The sequence below is a fragment of the Pygocentrus nattereri genome, chromosome 30 (genome assembly GCF_015220715.1).
Source record: "Pygocentrus nattereri isolate fPygNat1 chromosome 30, fPygNat1.pri, whole genome shotgun sequence".
In the NCBI taxonomy this organism is placed as follows: Eukaryota; Metazoa; Chordata; class Actinopteri; order Characiformes; family Serrasalmidae; genus Pygocentrus; species Pygocentrus nattereri.
The window spans coordinates 13,107,168-13,125,592 of NC_051240.1; the positions used below are offsets into that span (position 1 = coordinate 13,107,168).

The window sequence follows — 18,425 nt, forward strand, 5'->3', positions numbered from 1 at the left end:
CTTATTGTCTTCCCCATACTAGGAAGGCTGGGTGTAACTGGTTTCCTCTATGAGAACAATTTAATGATGCTTTATTAAACAATGCTGATCCATTCTGCCATGGAGACATTTTTCTGACGAATGTTTTCTGCTGGATCCTCTGAATAATGACGTTGTTTGTTGAAGAGCTGAAATATAACTATTGCTACATGCAAGTTAACACTTCTGCACCCTGAACTGACTTCATAAGATGGCAACCTCACCAAAATACCCTACACAAACTAGCCAAATTTGCCAAATGTGGTAGTGAAGTTGCTTTGGCTATATAATAGTGTTGAAATTTAATAGTAGACATACTTTCTTGCAGTGTCATTTCAGTGTGCAGGATTGGTAACTTGCTTATAGCAAGTACGTAGTATTATTTGTATTTTAACTGCTAACTGACCTCTTAATTCAGAGGATCCAGTGACATACACAGAACAAAATATACTGGGCTCGGAACATTTTTGTTAACCACCATTTGTGTTTCTCATAGAGAAATCTGCTTATATCCAGAGTTCCCAATATGGGCATGCTGTGACTACAGAATGATGCACGAGTTCAGAGGTTTACTTGGCAGACGCACTTTTCCAGAACAACTTACGTCATATTACAGATGTAGGCAAATGTGGCATTAGGAGTTTTGCCCAAGCGCTTGTATTTTTATAACGTGGTGTGGCTTGAAATTGAATGTTATCCACTATACCAGAAGTTTTCACCTACATACATTTTTTTTGCTTACAAAGGTCTGGAGAAAAAAACTAACCTAAGTGAATGATGATAAAAGTTAATGTTAAATGCTTGACCAACTATTATTAGTACAGTTAATTAGTAAAATAAATATGACACATCAAATAATTTTTTAGAAACTGTTTATTTTTAACACACTTTTAAAATCTAATGAATGTTTTAAAGTTGTATGGCTTTTGACTACTTTTTGTATTTAAAAAAAAAAAAGATTTTTTTTGTTTTGTACAAAACCATGCTTAAGAATATTTGTGCACAGAAGAAAAATCCTGTCTTTTCACAAGGTAAAATAAAATTAAATAAAAATGGAATTTAAAAATGGAATTTAGCTAAAATATAAAATAATAAAAGCTGTTATTAATAACGTTTTGTGTTGTGGTGATGCTTAAGGTTTTCTTTTTGACCCATGCCACGGACTCTGAACAGAACCTGTTCAGAACCTCTGGTCGTTTGTTTTTTAAACACTGTTTTCTTTGTCAGTTTCCCTTTTTTTCATAAGAAGCCATGCTATCACTTCACTACTCAGACCAGAAATAGTAAATAAAATTTAAAATCTATAAAATGTGTTGTTCTCTTTCTTTTTTTGTGAACAATTGTTTTATTGTTTCTTTTCCTTTTTTTTTTCCCCAACCCTCCCGGTTCCCGCCCCCCCTACTGACAGACCCCCCCCCGAACAAATCAATATACAGTCACATATAAGAGAACATTGCTGCCATCAATCTCCAGAGTCTTGAGAGTTCACTTGTGCAAGAGAAGCAGTTTCACCCTCTCAAAGGCGTCATGCCATCTTCCCAGAGTCCTGGCCTTAGCCCCGTGTATACGAGCTGTAGAAAGTTCCATAGATATTATGTCCAATAAGGTTTGAATCCAAGCAGTTCTGTGTAGCTTACATGTAGGGTTCCAGCGTTTGGTCGTGTTGTTCTCTTTCTGACCTAATATGTAGCCCTGTAGTCTCTATTCTGACTGTAACTTTCTTCAGATTTTATTTTCCTATTTTTATTATCCTAAGTTGTGACAAAAATCTGTTGCTTAGTAAGAAAACATGAATCAAATGAAGCGCTTCATGAAAAGTGCCTGTATAGCACAATGCGTATATAATTATGTTATGATATTTTGACACAGGAGCCCACTTAGAAGTCTCACATTATTTATGTCATAACACTGCATCTCAGATTGGCGAAAATAAAAAACAGTATGTTGGCCGAGTGCTGACTATTACTGTACATCCTCATTTCATAACAGTAGCACACCTCTGTCTGAGGGCAAAACGTCAGACGTGGCACTGAGAGAAGGCCTGTGTGTTTCACATCGCTCTTTCACAAAGATGTGCACAACGTTTTCAATATCTCACAGGCTTAGTTTACAGACAAACCTATCTAACGTAAGTATTACAAGAGCAGATCAGCACAACATCCAGACATAATTACACGGTAGGGCAAGTTTGTAGACATATAAAATTAAGACACTTTTTCGTTTCAGCTCTCCTGTAATTAGGAGAGCCATTGAAGCACTAAGTGTTTGCGACGTCACTGTTTCCGGTAGGAGTCTCATCCAGACAGGAATACCCAAGATTGTCAGCCACTACAATTTGGTAAGCAACCATTCTTCCTCTTGTGGCTCTGAGTGTCTTACCATGAAATACCGTCTTACTTCATCAGCAAAAGTCTTCATAAGCTGATTGCCCTTTAGGGCTTTAATGTTGATGCCATTTCTCTTAATGGAGATGTTAAAGAGGGGGAGGACATTGCCTTTAGTACAATTAAATGGATGGACACAAATGCATTTATTTTTTTTTAGTAATAGTATTATGATTATTATATTTTTAGACCTAGAAGTGTTTCACACAGAAGAAACTTTTGTGGCGACAAGGCAAAAAAGGAGAATAATAGACAGAAAAAAGTTGAACTGCAAGGGTATGTAGGTGGATCCACATTAGTTTCACAACAGTTACTGAATAATTTGTGATTATTGCTGAATAATGAGACTTAAAGGGGAATTGCATCAATTTTGCAGATTTGTACGTAATAAAATCGTTAAGATTTAAACTAAATCACTCAGTGTGTTTCTATGTGAAATGCTTCATTGTAAAGAAACGTATGGATTCAAAATTGTGCCCTGTGGTGGTGATATAGACCAGAAGCGTTTAATGCCTCTGATTTCTTATTTTTAAAAAATATATTATACATGAAGGGTGTTGTAAGGCAAAATAGTCTCCAGAGGAAACGTATTTTACATATTCACCACTATTTTATTATTATCAACATTACATATAAAAACACATTATGGTTTACTGGTGGTTTTGAATAGTAAATAAAATGTCTACACTCATAAAAAACTCAAAAGGATGTTCCTTTAAGGGTTCTTTAGTAAAGTTAACATGATGAGACTTTGCATGGTGAAAGGGTTCTTCAGATTGATGAAGAATGTACTGTAGATGGTTCTCTATAGAACTTTTTGAAAATGATTCTAAATAGCGCCAAAAAGGTCTTTAATAAAGAAGACTGGGAGACCCATCTTTTTTAAGAGTGTATATTTAAGGTATAGACATTGCAGCCCTGGGTTCTTATCACTGCTACTGTAAATAAATTAGTATATCAGTAAGATTCTCTGCAGTGCACCATTTCACACTAAACTACTCTGAATAACAAACTATTATAAATAACTATAAATAAATATATATATATTAAATATAAATAATTATAAAATAATACGGAAATATAGAGAAATCAGATTGATGGAGAATGTGCTGCGGATGGTTCTATATAAAAAAAACAACAACTGTATGTTCACATTAGCAGGTTCCAGAGATAGGCGACCAGTCATTTTTGTAGAAGTCGGCCTAAGCAGTTGGTAGCCGTGATTTAGCGGCGCAGTGGCAGAGCAACGAGCGTCAAATTGAGTTGCGATTTTCTCAGCTTTGTGAAGGTAAAGAGGTCATGGTGACACAAAGGTTTAAATCACTTGCTCAATCAAAATCATAGACATGGTGGTCGGAGGTCCCCAGCTTCTACCCTCTGAACATTTTTGTGTCATGCAACAAAATGTTTTTAACAAAACAGCGATACGTGTGCATTGTACATATTTTTCACATTTTCTTCCATGCCTCATGGGGCAATAAGAGCAGCCTCAAACATGACCACAAGAGACCAGCATTAATCTTCTAATGTGAACACACACCTTGCAGTTTAAGGGGTTAAACAAATAAAATAGCAAGTAAAAGACAAGCAGAGGACAAATGGACAGGTAATAATAATTTTCTCCAGCTCAAAATTCTATCTCTAAGAACAAGAGAACAACAGAGGAGAGAAATAGATCATTAAATAAAAGAGAAATAAATATGTTAGCACAATGTGTGGTGTCTACACGGGAATGTGAAAATGCTTTAACTTCAGACAGATCTCAGAGCTGGTCTGGTGGCAAATAGTTGTGAGACTGATGGGCTTGCAGCAGTCTGCTAGAGGAACGTGCAGACAACAGAGCAGACTCTGAAGCCTCTCCCTGTCATCTCCACAGACAAGACTGGGACCCTGAGAGGAAGGAGGGGGCAGACGACGCACTGAAAGGAGGAGTGTGTGTGCGGTTGTACGGACTTGAGGGGTGGGAGGGGGGGCAAGAGAGAGTTTTTGGAGGAAAACAGTTCGAGTCATAATTGCACGCGTAGGCTGACAACATCTGGAATTACTGCTCTTTGGCTCATAGCCACAGACTTTACGTTGCTCCTTTAAAAATAAAGAAACATATTTTCTTATGTGCTCGTCACAGCTTTGCCTTAATGGATTTGGCACCTCTCACTGAGGCTGATGCTAAATTTGTGTCACCCCCTCCCCTTTTGGAGAGAGTGGGCTGAAAATGACACCATTATTTTCACCAGACTGTTTTCCCTCGGAGAAGGAGAAAGAGTGAGAGAGAGAGGAAGTGGAGGTGAGCCGGTCTGGCAAAGGCCTCTAGACTGGAACATAGACACGCTCCTCTTTCTTTCTTTCTGTCTCTTTCTCTCTCTCTGTCTCTCACTCTCTTAATACTCCTGTCCAGCATCCTCTATGCCAGAGCAGGGCCACAGTCCAGGACCCATTGGACTGCTTTAGGTTCATCTCCTCATCGCACCAGTGTTAAATGACTTGCTATTCCATAGGGCGTTGCAGTTTAGTGCTCTTGGGCCAGGTCATCTTTGGCATATGTACTTAAACTGCAAGTTCCTTGACACATGTTTTTACCAAACCTTTCACCATTCAAAATTTATGTCACTCAGCAAAGGCCGTGAGAGTACCCCAAACACATCTGGGTATACTTTACAGGCACAGGAGACCTTTGCCACCTCCAGAATTCTTCGGTCAAATTTATGTTTAATTTACACTTTTATTTTTAGACCCTAGACTGGTTATTCATCACTTGAAGTCTTGAGGTCAGTGCAGGCTGTGACACATGAGCTGTATACTTTTGCAAAACACATGTTGTTAAGATGTGAAAAACATGTAGAATAAGTTAGTCCTCCTTATTGCAGCAAACTGACCATTATTGAAACTGTTAGCTCAGGGATTTTCAACTTCAGTCCTGGGGACCCCCTGCCCTGCACAATTTTAAGCATTCCCTGCCCCCACACACCTGGTCCAACTCATCAGATACTATAATTATCAAGCCCATAATGAACTTAGGTGTGTTGAGTTAGGGGAAATAAACAGTACATGGTCATGTGTTCTTTAGGACCCAGACATTCCAATCCGATAAGACATTAGTGCCAACTAAGGCTGACTGATCATCACTTTGCATCGGTTTACCATCACCTTACCTGTGCTATGAAAATTTTCATAGATTACAGCTGACAGCCATGCATACATGCACTATATGGCCAACTATATGTGGACAACCCTTTTAATTATTGAGTCCAGGTTTGCAGCAACATTCATTGCTAAGAGGTGTATAAGCCAACCACATAGCCATGCGATTTCCATAGACAATGCTAGTAGATTATGTCGTACTGAAATTTCTTCCCTGCTAGATCTGCCCCAGTCAAGTCTAAGTGCTATTATTTTGAATGGGAAGCATCTAGGAGCAACAACAGTCACAAAGATGTAGACCATGCAGACTCACAGCGACATAATACAAGAAAATCACATATTCTCTGTGCATCACTCACTACACATCTCCAAACTGCCTCTGGAAGCAACATTGATACAGAAACTGTGCGCCAGGAGCTTCATGACATGGGTTTCCATTGCCAAGCAGCTGTACACGTGCCTGAGATTACTATGCGCCATGCCCAGCATCAACTGGACTGATGTAAAACATGCTGCCACTGTACTCTGAAGCAGTGGAAATGTGTTCTCTGGAGTGATAAATCACAATTCACTAACCAGCAGTCAAAAGAAATGCACACACACATCTTCTAAGCCGCTTCTCCTTCTGGGATAGTGGGGGGTGCTGGAGCCTATCCCAGCTGTCATCGGACGGAAGACAAGATACATCCTGGACAGGTCACCAGTCTCAAAACAGTTTATTTGATTTATGTTGACTTATTTTATTCCTGTTAATTTTTTTGATTGCATAAGCGTGAAAACCACCCGGCACAAACAGCAAAATAATATTTACGGTTGGTGTATGTTCCAAAAAGTTAATGATATAACTGAATATCTCAATGCCTTATTTTATGTTAGTGTGTTATCAAAGGACATTTAGAGCTTGTGGGTGTCTGTGTTTATTCTTAACAATATTAAATAGGTTCTTGTTGGGAATATGATAGTCAAGCAAATACTGCTCATTTGAAAATGTGGACATTTAACTAGCAAAAATTATTACAGTGCCCATCCGTAAAGATAAAACTTTGCTACTTGCGTTGTTGTTGAAAACTCAGGCTATTCATTCTACGTGCCCTCTTGAGAGTGCTGATTGCTTGCTTTCTTTAACTTCTCGTGTGGCCGACTGCTATTTCAACATGCTTGATTAGCTGAAACAGCACTGACGAGCTAACTAGAGTCAACAGTATGGGACAAACAGACTGTGGGTGATGGCTGGCCACCAATGTTCAGCATCTTCCTGATGCCATCCAATGGACTACAGTTGTCTTGATGTGTCCTTGGAACAGTGCAGGGCAGTGCATCCTCAAGACTGAAGAGCCCCACATTGAGCGGTCTGGTCTTGATCAGTCAGTAAGATTAAGTGTCATCTCAGAATAAAGCTTGTGAGTTACGCATGTTGGGACAGCTGTTTGTTGTTTCACAAGCCCGAGCTACTGCTCGATGTAAATAACTACCCCCCCAGAGAAATGGCAAAGGCCTCTCGTTCCATGTTATTGCCAAGGAGCAGCGTGTGGCATCTCTTTTGCAGCGCTTCCTCCCGTAAGCACTCTGCTCTGCTGCTGCAGACATAATAACATGGTCACTGTTGTCTAGAGCCAGTTAGTCAAACCCCTGGTGGCTTCATGGTTAGCCACCAAGAATGCCTCCATTCATCTCTCTCTATAGTGCCTTTGGCAGGGTAATGCTACGTTCCTATTGTTTACACTCCACCAAAAGAGGGCCCTTTACGTCTGAGGTGACAAGACGATTACGATCCATTAGTGACAATTGTTGACTGGAAGCCACAGATCTCTGGGGCCATGAAGTTCAGGTGTAGGAGGTACACCCAATCAGCAAAACGCATCAGGAACAATTAATGGCATTTTTAAGAACTTTCCTCTGATAAAAGACTGAGAGCATGTTCAGAGTCTCTGCCTCCACATATGTAAGGCTAAGCCTAGAAGACCTATTTTTGCCTATTTCAGTGCACGCATGAAAATAAAGTCTTATGAAAATGTTTTTTGTTTTGAATGGGTATACTGAGCATATGAAAGTCTTAAGAAAGTTATGAATGTGCACTGGGTGTACAAAGGACTTAAGAAGGTCCTAAGTGGCCACAATAGGCATGGGAATGTCTCAAGGAGGTCTTATGAAAGGTAGTATAGCCTTATGCAGTGAGCGGTTCTGGCAACAATTCTAAAACCACGGCTAAACACCTGGCAAGACGGTTTTTCTTGCATGGTTTGTGCATATTACATATTACAGGTCGTTTTGGCAAATGTCAACCAGACCACAAGTTAAAGTCACCTTGGAACTACATTCATGACTTTTTACAGCAATAATGAGTCATCATGTCCATCTTCATTCTACATGTTCGGCAGATTTCAATGAAAAAAATAGGCCTACAAGTCAACCCATTAAGAACTATTGCACAAAACAAGCTATTTTTGACATGTCCAGTCCAAGGAAGATATGTGATTTAATTGGGATCCACATTGCTCACCCTGATGGACAGAATTGTAAATATTTCCTTTGCTGAAGCACATGGATTCACATGGGCAGTGTGAAAGGGCTCGTGCGTCTATCGTTTTTTCCATGTCTTAGCTGCCGGTCTCGGGCCAAAGCCAGCCTAATACTTTCCGCCGCCAGGCATGGCTTTTCCAGGACTTTGGAGTAGCATCTGTTGGACCGATGTTACCTCATAGCAGACTACTGAGAGCTTCAAAAGAGACAGTCATAATATCAACCTGTCTGTCTGCTTCAGTAGTGCCAGTCTGTTCATGCAAAGGTGTTGTATGTGTGTGTGTGTTTGTGAGAGGTTGGGTTGGTGGCATTTCTCACCACAAAATGATTATTTTTTTCTTTTACAGAAGTGTTCCCTATGATGTGCTAGACAGATATATTATAGTGGGATTGGAGGTTCTGTTTATGACAAAATATAAAGATCCTTTGTGTTTATCCTAGTGCTATGTGAAGAATGGGTAAGGTAGACTGTTGTCAGTTAGACTAGTCATAGCCTTGGATGCTCCACCCACAAAGATACACGGAGTGTCTATTGTACACTAAAAGTACCACAAACTATTATTAGAATTATCTAAACTTTGTGAGATCCATTTTTTTAAAAAGAGAGCATAATTACTTCTGTTTAATTGGATTTACTGTTGCACAGTATGTAAAACAGTAACACAAATTGTTGTATGCAGTTTTTTAGGGACAACTAGGGCTTTTTAGTCTGTACCAAAATGTGTGCACCATATCAAAAAAACATAATAAAAACAAAACATCACAATATATATTATGTATCATAAAAATGTCAAGAGGCATCTTGATGTAATAGCTTTCCTTTATCACCCACTGCTGGAGTGCTGAAGTGCAAACGTTTTGTGTAGTTAATGGCATAACATCTTTAAAAGTTATTGAACAGTCTTTTTGAAGAATATTCTACCTAATAAAAAAGATATCCTTGTGTGTTTACTCAAGCGTACCACTTTGTTGCATGTGGCCTGTTTTTGTTGTAGCCCTGTTTAAAGAATTGCCTACAGCTGCACATCACTTAAAAACATTGGTCTGTGGTTGATTATTTTGCATGTCAATCAATCGGTCCTTCCTGGTTAAAGCAGGTAGTTTTTGGCCACACTGCATAATGAAACCATTCCAGAGGTCAGAGAGACCCTCATTTCACTGTTAGCTGTTACCTGACACAACAAAATTGGCAGTTAGCGTCTTCCTCCGAGTGTGTTGAACTGTCTAATGAGTACAGCTGTCCAGTGACATTGACACATCACCTGTCTTGGAGGAACCTTTACTCTCGCAGCTTGTAACATCTTATGATGGGAGACCTAAGTAGTGGATGGAATTTGCTACTGCTAAACTCGTGAGAAAATTTGGTGAACGTGCACCCCCCCCCCCAAAATATCTGGTTGTGAGATTATCTAGCCAGTACACAAAAAAGTTGATGCAGTACATTCATTGTGTGTACACCATATCTACACTGATACACTGACAAAATATATAATGGCAACACAATTTTGTTGTTCAGTTTACATTGCCTGGCAGTAACTGTTTGGATGCATTTTATTCATCTGGAAATAATAGACATATTTGAGTTCAAAGAGTCACTTTTATATACTGCTGTTTTTAAATGTCCTGAGAGTTTGTGTTTTTGTTTGAGGGAAAGAGAGGGATATGAAAGGGAAAGAGAGGTAGACAAGAGAGAGAAAGAGAGAAGTAAGAAAAAAGAAAGTTGAAGGAAGTGAGAGAGAGAGAAAGAGTGGGAGGGAGAGAGAAAGAGAGGGAGAGAGAAGGATTGGGTAAATGGTGAGAGTGAGATTGGGGAGGAGGGAGAAGAGAGAGAGAGAGAGAGAGAGAGAGAGAGAGAGAGGGAATATAACCACCCACCTAAGTGGCTGGCAAAACGACTGGCAGTCATAAAACGGAGCGTCTTCCAGACAGCTTCAGAAACAAGGAGCTCTCAGTGACAAGGTGCGTGGGACAGGGAGAGCTGAAGAGCCCTTAAAGGCCGTTCATTCACATAGCGAGACTTGGACTCACACGGTCCTGCACACCCGCATCCTGTGCTGAGTAACAGAATAGTGCCGCCAAAAGCCAGAGAAAGCCAGAGAGCGTGACAGCTTCAGGACCACGAGAGTGAATGGATACTTTCTGCAGCCTCAGTGGCCTAGACCCTCTCTGGGTGAGTGACTAGGAGAAATTAAGCATCCAAATCTGCCCACAAAAGTTGGATCAAATATATGTATATTGATTGTATCACCTTTTGAAGTATAATTATGTCCTGTCTATTATTCTTTTCTTTATGTGATTTTTTTTCTCTGTGTCAACTATAGAATTTCATCTATCTACCCTGTGATTATAGGTAGCTAGTGATATGTGTTCCTCAATGGTCACATACTGTGTAGTTTCTAAAGTTTTATTTAGTGACCAAATAAGGCTTCTCTGGTCCTAACTTAGAGTTGGTAAAATATTTTTGGTAATGTTTGTGAAACACAAAGTGGGAATTTTATTGCTTTTAATTAACTGCTTCAGTATTTTAGAATATGGACACTTTTTTGCCAGAGATTGCATCCATACATGAAATATGAAAAGGATTGCCTTCTGTTTGCCTACCCTGGCTCATTTCACATTCTCAGAAGTATTGTTTTGGTTCTAAAGTATATTACCATACATATCAGATGTTTTGCCACATGATCCACATAAGATTAAATTCAAATGCATTAGCGTAGTGCCAGAATTGTTAATACAACCAAGTGGAATTTTGCACTGTAGTTATAATTAAAAGTACACTTTATTGATTATAATATGTAGTACATAGCACGTTATGGCATCACAGCATTGACAGTGTAGAGCTTTTTTGAGTGCCCTGTTAGTTCAACAGCAGAGGGAATGATGAAAATGGGCAAAACTCAATCACACATGCTCCGCAATCAATCTCACCATCAATGTTTCCATGACAGCATTGTACTACTACCTTAAACAAAGGTAGCAGTTTGGGACAACGCAATTAGTGTCTTCAGCATAACCCTAAACATTCTACAGTATTCAGATTGAAAAAAGTCTGTATGTGGATTCAAAACACTTTTCTCTCTCCTTAGAGGATGAGAGGAGCTCAGTGATGACCGGTGTGGTTCTGTTTGTTTTATAATTTGAGAAAACAATCGTAGCATTCAAACTGAGACATTAACATGGGCAATACATGCTCCAGCTGTACTTCTATGTACAGAAAATGCACTTGAGAAGTAAATAAAATGTTTTTAAATCAATTAGAATAAAATGAGCTTTACTGAATGGCCTGTAATAGAAACTATAAAAGCAGCTCTTTCATGATGGTATGTGATGATATGAGGAAGCTTTCTACTTCACCAGTCCTAACCGGTCCTTTCTCCTTATCTTCCAGGACTGGAATCAGACATGGTACACACACACCCCTGAGCTGAGTGACTGCTTCCAGAACACGGTACTGGTATGGGCCCCCTGCATCTATCTATGGGTCTGCTCACCTTTCTACTGCCTGCATCTGTACTGTCATGGTCGTGACCGGCTGCCCTTCTCATTACTCTGCAGTGCCAAGCTGGTAAGGCTAACATTTACATTTAAAAGACACTCCTGTTCAGAATGGCTTAATGACTTACAGTGGCATTGCCCACCTAGGACACTAACAAACACCAGTGGTAGATGGCTTTTTGGCTTTTTACTGTTCCAGAATAAGAGCTGACAAGCCAAATCAACTAATGTGAATGATGGGAGAACACACTCAGGTATGGCACACCAACCTTATGTTTGAGTTTGTTGGTGTTTGCCAGATACCTTTGGGTTTTAAGGAGTCTTAGCTAAGGACTTTTGTTGGTATATCTGCCATGACGGGGAATCAAACCTTTAATTTTCCATGCACATGGCAATGATTATCCACTATGCCTGCGTTTCCCATCCCTGGTTCTCAAGTATCTCTGCCCTGCATAATGTGATGTTGTCCATGCTCTAACAGACCTGCCCCCAAAAATCAGCTAATTAATAAGCTCTTCCTAAAGTGAAGTGAAGTTGGGAAAACACAAAAATGTACATGGCAGGGATGCTCCAGTTCCACAGCTGGGAACAAATAAACTAAGCTTTCCTAACTCTTAGCATTATAAGAGTGCTTCCAACATTCCAACAACTCTGCTCAAGGATAGCTTTCAGGCTTAATAAGGAGAGGGAGAGGTTAAGATTTGGGAGAGGAGCCTTGCACCGCAGAAGCTTGTGGGTGAGAGTAGCATACTGGTGCTTGTTTGAGTTCGCTGAGAAGTGACACTGATTTTTGCTTTGCTACTATCAAATCCAGTTGCCACATGTGTACACAGTTGTTCATCCATTCAATCCTTCCAGGAGTGAGTGCTCTTTTGGATGGGGTTCTAAAATTCCCAGTACGTTTCTAGAATTTGATTGTTTGCTGTTGTTAGAAGGAACTAGAATCCAATGAAGCCATTCATGCTGATAAAATCCAACAATTCATTTTACTAGTCTGTGCTAGATTGTGCCAATATATATGGCACCCTCAGTTCTATAATTTTTATACATTTATGAAGCTTATCCACAGAGCATTTCTGTAAAACTCAACCAACAGTACATTTCCATACCTATTGCCACCAGAGTTATTAAAATAAATTTAAGATGAAGCTTTTTCTTACACTTCTGCACTTCTGGCAACATATCTTGATAACATGCAACTAAAATTAAAGAAGCTAACTGATTTCTAAAACTCAAACTCATGAACTAGTAAACTCATAAAGAGCAAACTCTTTTCTATGACAAATTGTTCCCAATTTTCAGTGGAGTAAAATAGATCTAGCATGTTTGAAATGTCCTTTGATATATGTTTACTTATAATATACATTTTATTAATGGGAAATTGAGATTTTATGGTTCTTAAATCTTAAAGGGTTAAGAGCCATTGCCTCCCATGATGGCTGTCTTTCTCATCTAAGTGTATAACTCTACTTCAGAGGTGTAGTCAGTGACCAAAGACATTTCCGGAAGGCTGACTCAGGCGAGATCTCACCCAGGTCTGAGTTCCGTTCCTGTCTTTCCTCCTACAGTTGCTGGGGTTCTTCTTGGCATCCTTTGGCTTTGTGGAATTCTTCTACATACTGTTGGAGCGGAACCAAGAGATCCATCGCCACCTCGTCTTTCTCCTGAGTCCTGTCATACGCAGCCTTACTGTGGTAATGTACAGTCCATTACATCATTAGAGCAACAGTGTAAAAATGCGTATAGTTGAAATGGTGTATGATACTGTTGCAAATACATTCGCTGTCCATTTAATAGAAATGCTCCTAACTTGTGCTTACGTTCACTGCCCAATTTTTGACAAGTTCACTAAATAGGTGTAAAATTACAAACTGTTGCCCGTCTGTTGATATGCACAATCTGTCTGCCGCCCTCTACTCCTTTCGTCATTAGTCAGTTTCTGACCACAGAGCTGCTGTTGACCACATATTATATGGGTGGTGTACCACTGGCAGCACAAAAGTGATACTAACATGGTGGGTGGTGCTGGTATGAGTGCATCAGGCAGGGGCGTAGCTACAGGGAAACCAGCCTGGTACCTCTCAAATGGAACTCAAAGGCAAAAAATGTTCTTATAATACAAGATAAACTCAAAGGTGCTGAGTCCATGAATCCTTGTGCCTTTAATTCCAGCTTAAACAAATAAGGAACCATCAAAGCCTTAGATCACCAATTTTCGGACACTATCACCATGGCAATGTTTATATGTCTGCTTGCCGTTGGTTGTATAGCTTTCTGCAGTGTTTAACTTTCTGCAGTAAGACACAGAACAATGTTTTTTTGTCCAAAAGCAATATGTGGACACAGCATTAGCCTGCTTGACTGTTTCTGCAGACTGACCACAGATGAAGGGTTAGAAGATGGCACACAAATTTACGTGACAAGAGATGTGCTACAGTTTGTAATGGTACAACAGCTGGTGCTACAAGACAGGCTTTATAAGATTCTAATGAACTGGGCAGTGACTGTATAGCAATAATACTCAGACTGAAACTTATGTGAGAGAATGGTCATTTCATTTCTGAGCATTAAAGGGTTGGTCTTAACCATTACCACTAATGATGATATGGAAGTATAGAATTGTGCATACAGTGAAATACAATGTACACACACATATAGGCCATTGATATAGGCAACATATTATTGATGTAAGTCCTTACATGTTTTCCCAACATTCATAGCTTCACATGGCTACGTAAGCTGGAACCTGACACAACAAAAAGTATATTTATCCAGTCATGGGTGACACTGAAAAATATAAGGTTTTCTGGGTGTGGAGGTGAGTGGCTTGGGGATAGAACAGCCCACAGAGCCACTCACAATGCCGCAAGTCTTCCCTGGCCATTTGCATCCTGCAGAGACAGCCTTCAGCCCAGACTCTTGCCCTATCTGTGGTCTTCCCAGACACCTAAGTCAACACTGGACTTGAGCTTGGAGAAAAATACTGAAGGAGTTAAACAGATTGCTTCTGTCCCCAAATACCCTCTCATCAAAAGATCGTAATCTCAGTTGTACAACTGGAAAAATACATGCCAGGACAGTAGTCATAGCAAACCATGCTCAAGGATATGGGTCAGAAAAACTTGGGTGAATTATTAACTGTGCACACAAATATTGCTGTTAAAACTTTGAAAATACTTTGTTTGTGCCCTGCCTGTCCTCCTTTACCACCTATAGTTTTCCTTGCGTAATATCTGGGCTTATGTAATCAAGAGGTCGGTCGAGCTGAAAGAAACAACAACCACACAGTTCGACCGAAACCGGAGTGTTTATCTGCCTCTCTCAGCCACTGAGAGGGAATCTATGAGCAACAGCTGCCCTTCTATGCTGGACTAAGATCAGCCTCCTGTCTCAGTGTCCCAACCTTAAGCTCTTTAGGAAAAAAAAGAAAAGATCACAGTAACCAGGCCAATTTCTATTACACAGCCAGGTTTGAGTGGGCCATTCATTCTCTTCTTACCATAAGTTGGCCTGTTGGTGCATCACCAGCTATATATTCAAGAACCAAATAATGCAGATCACTCAACATTTTCCCTGTATGATTACTAGGTGGGCACCGCGTCTGAGACTTAACTGGTGCTTTGGCTTCCTCCCACGCTCCAGAAGATGAGCCATTACCTCCCATTACAAGGCAGTTGCAAAGCGAAAAAAAAAACCACACACACACACATTAGCGTGTTTGATGATATTTGTACTTATGTGTATCTGTACCAGTGTGTGTGTGTTTTGTATCTAGGTAGTTAGATGTCCTTGAAAAGATCAAGCAATTAGAAAATTCCCAGAAACGTTCCGAGGTTAGGTTAGAAGCCTTTGGTTTGGTTTGGAGAAGGTTGCAGTTTGGTTTCGGAAGAGGCGTCGTTAGGAATAACTCTAAGCTTGATCTTTAACTGCCCAGGAGGCCTTGCATTACGTAATCCAATGGTGTTTTCTGCTGCCTAGGAGATGCTGTGACAAACGATGTCTTCTCTAAACTTAGACAGAGAACAGATATTCTCAAAACACCACAGCCAGTTTGGTATTAGATGTCCATAACTGAATGTCAGTCTGGTTTTGGTGAGATGGTGTTGAGTGTTTTTTGGACAGAGAAAAGAAGAGGCAATTAAGTGAAATGCCAAATTAACTAAAGCCCATGTTGTACATGTGTTTCATTAAGGAGATTTTTCATGAAGCAGCTGCTGTGGTAGACAGGGAAATCCCAGTATAAACTCATGCATGACTAACCAAGCAAAAATACAGACTGCAGTTTATTTACAGTAGGACCTGACCCTTGCTCAGAATAAGGGTACCACCATGCACAACCAAGTGTAATGCCCACTTTTAAACAAAAAAGTCCAGAGCTCTACAAAAGTGGTATTTCCTTCACTGAACACATTTTATTCACTGTCTCTCGCTGGAATGTTCAACAAATCATTCTGGAGAATTTAGCCAACGTAGCTTGGCAGCTCAGTTGCTCCTATATGGACTGCGACTGTACAGTATGTGCTCTAAATGGCCACATGGCTGATACATATCCAAATAAAGATGTGCCATGTTCATTTGGTTTTAAAACACATTATATTATTATTAGAGATGTCATGGTACAACTTTTACAATACTGATATTGAAATTTTGAATACTGGTCGATATTGATAGTGATCTGATATTTTTTCTTTAAAAGACATTAAGCTTTAAAATGAGCTCTTTAATAGATGTGCTTCTTTGCATGTCCAAAGGACCACCATGAAACTAATGTTTCTATTTTGCTAAAATTGATTATTTTATTAAACATCTAGCAAAGTTTCTGTACTAAAAATAAATAGAAATATAGTAAAACATGCCTTAAAAACTGGATATCAGCCCAATCTGAGAGCTGTCTGGACATGGGCCTAATATTCTAATGAGCATGCATGATTGATTTCCCCTGTCCAACACTCCTATTCTGCAACATCATTGAAGCAGGGCTAAACACAGTAGCATGAGCAGGGGTAAAAAGGTGAAACAAGTGAAATGGCAACATCTTAAAAAAGGTAAGGTTCTTAATCACTGTGCTGCAGAAAGAGCATCCTGGCATCGCCAGTTAAACTAGGAAACGGATGAATGAACAGATGAGCTAGACGGGCAGGCAGATGAGACAGCTTGAACACTCAATTATGCTTGCTAGGCTAGCTTTAGCTTGTTTGATAGTTTCTCCATCTCAAATACAGAGAGAATGTGGGGGAGCACAGTTTCGTTAAAGCTGTGTGGGCAGGACAACTTACTTCAGGCTTGAGATTGGTGAGAATGCTGCTTATGTACAGGTGACCCAAGATTATGACTTCCTCTTTTCCAAAGAGGAGAATTTTGACAAAAATGCATTGGTTATTTTGTGGACAATGAATTATTCACAGACCATACTTTATACATATATGTTGTGTGTCCATGAGAGTGAGATTAACCTACTCAGGATCTTCTTTAGAATGAGTATCTAAAAGTAGGCTATCCTAACACTTCACTACCCTACAGGGAGAAGTACAGAGCTAACAACATCGCAGCACACAGTATACGTGTGACCTATTTCAGGGCAGATTTGTTACAGTATTTGGTCACATGCATTCTTTTGTCTTTTTGATATCCAGCCCAGCATTTTCTCCTGATATTAGCCCAATGCAGTTGTCATTTTTTTAAATGTACAGTACTAGTCAGACTTTGAACAAAGATGATTACATCTATTATATATTGAATATTTTTTGCAGTCTTAAAGACATTTTCATCTAAAGACTCATCTGTGCTTTAAATTTTGTTTCTAAGACAAATATAAATAGTGAAGTTGACATCTATATATGTATTTATTACCAAAACAAAAAGTTTTTTTAAACTTTTAAGTATTCACAAAGTAAATTTACGTGCAAATATGGGAAGTACAGCAGGCCTGTGGAAAAACATGAGTAGGTCTGTACAAACTTTTGACTGAAGCTGCTCAAAGGTTTCAGAAACAACCATGTGGATTGTGTCACTAACCGGCAGTGGTGTGTTTGTCAGGTGCTGGCAGTTTGCATCATCCAGTGGGAGCGAGTGCGAGGCTGCCGCTCCTCTGTAGTGCTCTTCCTCTACTGGCTCTTGGGCGTGGTCTGCTCTCTAGTGCCCCTCAGGGCCAAGATCCAGCTGGCCGTCGAACAGGTGAGAGAAATGACACTGACACAGGCCCCCAATCTGGGGCACCCATTTCACACTCCTCTACTAAAACCCTCAAACACACACACCAGTTCACATGCATATATGGTTCCATACAAAACTCTTGGGCAGCCACGAAAATAGTTTAAAATTGTTTATCTTGGCGGTCAGTGTGTTTTTTGTGTATTAAACACTATTAAACATTGTCGTATGTACTAAACAAAAATACATTAAATGTAATGATATGTTGGTTAGAAGAATACAGGTTGGGCCCTGACTTACAAAAAAAATTAGCTGTAATGCGTTACACTATTTTGTTACAGGAACAAATATTTATACCACTGTAATGTGTTTTACATCACTTTATAACACATCTCTCCCAACATGGTTGAGATTCATACACAGACATACATACACACATGCTGAAAAAATGTACACATAAGCACACAGGCATGCACAAAAATGCACACGCACCAGCACACAGATCTATATGTACAAACACATACACATGTGCAAGCACACATATATTTTTGGCACACACATATACAAAAATCCCGACACGTTCACAAACAGACTCTGGTTATAGCATTTTTGTGGGAGTTATTTTTAAGTCCACTGTTAGTTTGCCCCACTTTTGAATTTTCTATGGTTTGTCATATGAATATATGGTTTACAGTAGAGTACATAAATATGCTGGTGTGA

The 18,425-nt window shown here is 39.6% G+C and overlaps 1 protein-coding gene across 1 annotated transcript in view; it reads left to right on the plus strand.

Moving 5' to 3' along the window:
• The first annotated feature begins 10,037 nt into the window (after window positions 1-10,037).
• abcc6a (ATP-binding cassette, sub-family C (CFTR/MRP), member 6a) overlaps window positions 10,038-18,425 on the plus strand; it is a 28,862-nt gene continuing 20,474 nt past the window's right edge. The window contains exons 1-4 of the mRNA XM_017703674.2: window positions 10,038-10,230; window positions 11,449-11,625; window positions 13,124-13,249; window positions 17,592-17,729. Coding sequence (XP_017559163.2) covers window positions 10,189-10,230; window positions 11,449-11,625; window positions 13,124-13,249; window positions 17,592-17,729 — 483 coding nt within the window. The 5' untranslated portion in view covers window positions 10,038-10,188. The remainder of the gene's footprint in view (window positions 10,231-11,448; window positions 11,626-13,123; window positions 13,250-17,591; window positions 17,730-18,425) is intronic.